We start from the raw sequence: 7,291 nt of genomic DNA on the forward strand, positions 1-7,291 counted from the left end.
ATGCGGTGTACATAAAGACAGTAGAATACATCTAATTTAATAAACCTATTGTTTCTATGTCACAATAACTGTAGATATACAAATGCACTGTAGAGCCTTATGTTTGATCTTTACTGATAAGCCAAGTTAACCTACATGTACTGTGTTTTGGTGTATTGATTGAACAGTGCAATGAAGCTGTTTCCATGGCAACTTTGACTTCAGTAGAATTTACTGGTTTACCTGTAAATATTTAGTGCAGTTTATAATGACCATCCATAAAGGAGACATAGCATTGATCATTTTCATGCATCTTTTTCATTATAGGGTGTCATTATTTTGATTTGTGTACATACTGTTATTCATTTCTTATGAGTAGTGTTTACATGATGTTAATGTCTCAACTGCCAGTAAGTAATTAATAACACAAGTCTGTCATCTGATAACCAATATACAGTATGTCATGTTTATACTCAAAATGAAGCATTTTCTTAGAGGTACATGGATGTGCTATTTGTTGTTTTGTATTATTTTGACTCGTATTTTTAAACATGAATTTGAGTTAATTGCCATGTTTCATTTGTCATAGCTGAGGAATCACAGAGGGATGGGCTGAAATGCCTTGACTTAGATCCTTATCTGTCAATCACCATCTGAACCCTACTCTAAGATCAGACAACAGCCAATTAAAATTGAGATAAGCCCAGAAAAGATGTATTGAAGGATACTATTTGATGTTGACTATTGGCCAATGTCTGTCTAGTCTGAGGGTGTATAAAACATGCTGCACAGGGCTTATCACCATTCTGAAACCTAAATTACACTGCTTAAAGAATCTGCATCACTGGTAAATATACCTTTGGACATTGAAAATTTACCAACATCTAGGATATTTTTAAAGACTATGTGTAATTGCGCCTGAAGTAGGATCACCACTGAAAGGAATCTGCAAAACAGGTTGGTGGCAACCCTGATAAACTACATAGCAACTTCATATTTGGTATAGTGTTTCTCAAAGAAATATTGTCGTTATATATTGAAAGTCAGTACAGCTTTAGTATAAACTGTATGCGCATATGTAACCGGAAGGCAAGATATCAAGGTTTATATCATGATCTTGCGTTTTCGAGCCATGCTCAGACGAGATAATTTAATCACGATACCAGATCGCGATATTTTTATCGTAATCTCACATCATTAATACACACTTTTGTTTCGAAATATGTTGCCGCCACATCGTAATATCGCGTTTTCGCCAATATTATTTAAAAGCAGATAGAGCGAAATAACGATGCGAGGTTGCGATATTACGATGCAAAAGTTCGATAAAATTAGCACAATGCAATATCATGGTATTAATATCGCGATTTTACATAGTGTTTCGTTGTTTCGAACTTTCAATGAACAACGATTTCGCAAAAAACGATACGAAGACAAGAGATTACTGTGCGGTATCATAATATTATCGCGACCTCGCGTTCTCGCGTTCTCAACTCATGATCTTGTGTTATGACATCATCAGATCGCTACTTCCTATCGTATGTTCGCGTCCTCGACATTTCGATCGGGAGGTCGATAATGCGGGACAAAATGTTGCAGTTACGGAAAACCGACTCCGTAGTACGTTATGGTCGAACGCGCGTGTTGGGAATACAATATATAATTTATAATTACATTATAATATAATAACAGTGGCATCACCAACTATTGTTTGTGTGAAATTACAGAAATGTGTTTTTCCATTACATACGTTTTCTTTAAAATTAATTTTTTGGAAATATTTTGAGCGGTAGCTGTACATTATAACTTATAATTGGTATTTTTTTTTCTCACAAGTATATACTTGTAACGTATTTTTTTACAGCTTGGTGAGTCAGAATCCGGATGGGAACTTTTATATGGACTTTATTTATAAGCACAGAGTACGCTGTAATGCTACTGTTCTAAAAACCAACGGCTACTCGAGTTATACCCTTAGCGTGAAGTAAGTATGTAATTGTTCCAAACATAACTTGTTCATGCTTTATTGACTAGAACAATTGCTTTTAGTTTATAACTATTCTTTTAAGCCACGAACTGTAATTTGTATAGCCCGTAAACTAATATGAATTGTGTGAGGCTATAATTAATCAAATTCTAGAAGACGTTGAAACTCTATCATTTATGTTATTTTAAACATGGTACTTTACTGTGTTTACAGTAGCTTCCAGTGGATTTTACTTTTTAACTCAATTTAAAACTGCTGTTCCCAAAAGAATCCGACTCCCCAGTAGTTAAAAGTTCATGTTAACTTTGTTTCAGCGTAACAGATGGCATAACAACACTATATGACACCTTTACCGTACTCATTTTGGGTTTATCAAGTAAGCCTAAATACTGATACGGGTGTTTTTTCTCTCGAATATTAAAATTAAATTCAGATTACGATCACAAATATCGTAGCTGTTATTTGGGTAACAATATATCTGGTATTGAAACGACGCATCATACAAATACAAATATTTGTTTAAAAATTAAATCCAGCGAATATAAAAACTCGATACGTTTAAATAATTATTTCCAATGGCTTGTTTGACCATTGATATGTTTAAAATAGTGTTCTATTTATTCTTGTGTTTTTGCCAAAATACAAAGTCTTCAACATTCTAATAGGTTGCAAGTTACTTATTTTGATTCTAACAGGATCCGTTATTCTTCGCGTCTGTTAACTTGCGAACATTGCCTTGAATCTAACATGACCCAGGATGATGCACGTATAAACACATCCATATTAGTAGTGGATGAGGTGTCCGCCTAGCGATCGGGAGTTCGTGGGTTCGCTCCCTACTCGAGGAGCGTTCTCATTATTTCCTCCATAGACACCAAGGACAGGTTTTTCCCAGGAAACGGACTCGACAGTGTCCATATCTACCTATAATACGCCTTCCTGTTATAGTCAGCAATTGAATATAGGAAGTACAAAGTAGAAGTAGAAGTATAAAACAACTACCGGAAGCTTTTGATGGTTTTATATTACTGGCGTATGCGTGCCAAAAATTGTATTCTAATATAAAATTTGTATTTGTTTATGAAGTTGACGTTTCTATTGTGTAATTAACAATGAATGATGTCGATATCTTTTAATGATATAAAAATCAAACACTATTCATTTGGTGTAGAATGTGTTTTCTAAATTTCGCAAACTAGTACTACTTTTTAAGCATATAAGAAACGGTTCGATTCTATATGTTCTTTAACAGTTTGAACCAGTGACGTTGACGTATCGCCATGATGTTTTTGGCTTGAATTTTTTTCCTCCGCGTCATAAGTTTTCTGTTAGCGGAGGATGAGAGACTTGTTAAAAATAAACTCCTCATAACATTATTATATATCATTAAAATGTAAAACTCAGGCAATCTCTCTTATATACGTACAATGGTAAATAAATAAATACATTAATTAAAACAAATATATACATAAATATTATTAATTTTTTTATGGCAGTTACAATCACCTTTCATTTTTTAGAAAGGTAGATCATACCTATGGGGAGAGACGTCGTATTTTTTAAGTGTGCGTCTTAAAAGTGGTCCCACTGTACACCTGTCACATTTGATGTTTGTATGGTTTATGAACATTCATTACCTAATTGAGTAATTTTAACTGCCATACAAAATTAATAATAATTTCTCTAGGTTGTATAATGACATCCCTTTACATTATTTACAAGTCTTTTCATACATTACTGATATTATTTATCCTGCTGTTTATATCATACATTATAGTCTTTAATTGTGTTCGTTTAAGGCATAGGAACCACATCAACTACGACACCTACTACGCAAACATCAACGGCGGCCTCGACTACCACGGCTGTAATCGGTTAGTGCGACTTATCATTTATAACAATTGAGGAACTTAATTTTTGATTTGCTTTATTGTAATAAAACACAATGGTCAGTTCTAATGCATGGATATTAAGTTGCGATATTAATATTTTTGGGCAGTCTTTAACCAAAACCGTGACAATAATCGAGAACAGTTATATGAAATTAATGAACTTTTGTTTCACGTTACAAGTAATCGAATGCTTTTTTACTTCAATGAGTCTCTCAACACAAAATTTACGCCGATAATTTAAAATACAAATCGAGTCTTATATTTTTTCGGGTTCATACATTTTGTCTATGTGTTGTTTTTATCAAATAATCTCTGATAAGTGACAATTACTCAGGCTCGGACATGGCTTTGTTAGATGAACGCATGTTTTACTATTAGGCACATATTTAAGCAAGACATTTATTAATTTGTCAATACAAAACTATTATTGATTCTACTAATTAATTTATAAGGTATTCATTAATTTAAACTGTCATTAAAATATAAAATAATTCTCTAAGTTATACAGTCAAATTCCTTCCACATAACTAACATGTCATTTCACAAAAGCTGTGTTATTGACATTACTTATCCTGTCGGCTACACAATAAATGACAATTTATATGTTGTTTGTTTAAGAAACCACGTTAGCTATGACATCCACTACGCAGACTACTACGTCGCCTTCGACGACCACCGCAGTAGTCGGTAAGTGCGACTAATCATCATAACAATTAAGGAACTTGTTTTTTATTTCTAAATTGTCATAAAACACAATTATTGAGCATTGACTGTGGCATGACTTATACCTTTTGTGATTTCTTAACAATATATATTGTGGTGAATATCGGATTTTGTATTGTATGACTTATGGGGGTTGTGATTTTTTAACAATTGTATTGGAACAAAAATCATTAATAGTATATTGTTTGTTTGAAATTAAACTCTAGCTAATATAATAAGTTGATTTGGCAACACAGTTATGTTAAATAATTAAATAATTATTAGAAGAAATGTTTTTCGATAAATTGTTCATTATTGTTAATCATAAAACTATTTGTCGTTTTAATGCTTCTTTGACCAGCAAAAATGTTTTATTTTTTTAATAGATCGGTTTTGAAGAATTGCTGATTACAGATTATTTCGATTCTTTTATTTTCCAGTCTGATGTATTGATGTTTTATAGCGATACCAATTTTGAAAATTAATTCTTACATCCAAATTGACAAATATTTTCTATAGCAACGAGATATATTTTACTAAGCTTTACTCATGTTGTTGAGAAGAATTAGCGTTTTAATGGGCATTGTTGCAACAGTTTAATTAATGAGTATTGGTAACTGTAGCGTTATAATAAATCAGATACTCCGTCATATACATAAACATACACATTAGATAATCTTTCAGAATCATTAAACACTTCACCCCAATAAGGGCAAGCATCAACAAATAAACAATTCGCATCAACAGCGGTACATAGCACCCTAATGACACCTGTCAATAGTAAGCAGACCAAATAAATCAATATGTTATAAAGCGCCAATTGTATACCCATGTTGCTATTTGACAATTTAATAATAAATGTTAAATTAAAAATAGCTGATGACATTCAAATATGGGAACCTACTGTACTGTAAAGTAACTTAAATACTTTATTGTGGTGTTTGCCACTTAATAACTTTAAAAATACAATAAACCATTCTAAATTCATTCCATGAAGTATGTTTCTCATTATAAAAATGTAATGATTATACCAAGTAATCATGCATGTCACTGTTTACAATAATTTACAACCAAGAAATACTTGGGTTTGTTTGTATTTTCGAACATTGACAAACGAAAGTGGGATCAAAAGGTTGAGACATTGGGACACTTTTTAGAACATAAATAGAAACTGAGAATATGTATTTATTTGTAGCAGACGACCTCTCACTTCTACTCGGACTTGGTCTCGGTATCGGTTTGACGCTCACAATGTTTCTCATGCTCTTTGTGATTGTTGTGGCGGTCATACTACGAAAGAAACAACTCCCAAAAGGCGAAAACAGGTAGAGTATTACATATATTCCAGATAAGACTGTTAAGCACTGTATACGTACACAGTTACAAAACAAGTATTTATTTTCTTATCAGAAAACCGCATTTTATGCAAATTTCTGATCGCGTTAAAGAGGTTTTAGCCGTCAACTCTACATTGCAGACCTGCGCCTAGGCAAAACGCGTTGCCAGTCTCAAAACACATATTAAAAGGTTCCTCGAGAAATGCTAAACGCAGATCCCGTGATCCTAGAGAAACGCGGGCATACGCGTTTAACGAGGAAAGATAGATGGCAATATAGTGCCTAACGATTCTTACTCGAACTATGGATATGGACAATGGCCTTTGTGTAAGGAAAGTCATCTGAACGGATGGAAACAGCTTTGAACCAGAATTTGGATTTCATAAGTGCAATCGATCATATTTGAAAGTGAGTTATACATACATGTTATGGTTTTTGTTACCTACTAGATGACACATTTTATGTCAAACTATGCTATGAGCAGTTGTGTTTAATTTGAACAAAGTCTTGTTTAATTAAAATCATAAAGAACGAAATGGGTACATTTGTGAGATATAAACTAAATTGCCGGTTTTTCATGTCCTTGTTCCTGTACATATTGGGATTCATATGGCATTTCATGTATAGATGGTACTTTCTATATGCAATATGACTATCATATATGACACGTGAATACTTGTATTACACAATGTTTAATGTTTTATATTTTATTAGCATGTCTTTGTTCCTTACTGATTGCATAACATAACAACGTTAAATACCCGTTGCAATATGTTGACTTTTTGTTTATAGATAGAGGTTATTTGTTGTATTCGATTGAATATCTTTTGTTTTTATTTTATGCTTTTTACACCGTTAATTTACATTGTCAAAGAGTTTAACTGGATAATTTTGATGGAAAAAATGACGTCATTTCACAGCAAAACAGTGAAAAATATCGATATATTTCACTGGTATGTTTCACTGTTTAAAACAGTGAAATATCAGTTTTTATTACACTGATATTTCTCTATAAACCACCGGAAAGCATAAAATAAAAGTTATTATTCATGTTTAAAGGATAACTTGTGATAAATAATCGAATGTATATAAGTTGTAACTATAAACGAGTGATGTTAACATGTGGCGTAGGTTTGCTGCTTTTATGTATACGATGTATAATTTAGTTATATTAAAGCTTGATTAAACGTCAATCATTATGTCCGTGTCAGACATCTTATTATATTGTTCAATTTAAGGTAAATGAATGCCAAAGTCTGTAGTGTTTACAAGTGCCTTTGTTCGGTCTTTTATGACATAAAACATTAAAGGCTGAACTGAAATGTATTACCGGTAGTTGCAAGTACTAACATTTCACTCATGCAGAATTGACACAGAAAACATTTGGTGTTTTT

At 32.5% G+C, this 7,291-nt stretch overlaps 1 protein-coding gene across 1 annotated transcript; it reads left to right on the forward strand.

Moving 5' to 3' along the window:
- The first annotated feature begins 1,857 nt into the window (after positions 1–1,857).
- LOC127870325 (uncharacterized) lies at positions 1,858–6,750 on the forward strand. Its single transcript, XM_052412953.1, has 6 exons — positions 1,858–1,963; positions 2,281–2,342; positions 3,766–3,840; positions 4,477–4,545; positions 5,756–5,885; positions 6,038–6,750. Exons 1-6 carry the CDS (start codon positions 1,878–1,880, stop codon positions 6,162–6,164), a joined length of 549 nt encoding a protein of 182 aa, XP_052268913.1. The 5' UTR covers positions 1,858–1,877; the 3' UTR covers positions 6,165–6,750.
- Positions 6,751–7,291: the final 541 nt, after the last annotated feature.

The sequence above is a fragment of the Dreissena polymorpha genome, chromosome 2 (genome assembly GCF_020536995.1).
Source record: "Dreissena polymorpha isolate Duluth1 chromosome 2, UMN_Dpol_1.0, whole genome shotgun sequence".
Lineage (NCBI taxonomy): Eukaryota > Metazoa > Mollusca > Bivalvia > Myida > Dreissenidae > Dreissena > Dreissena polymorpha.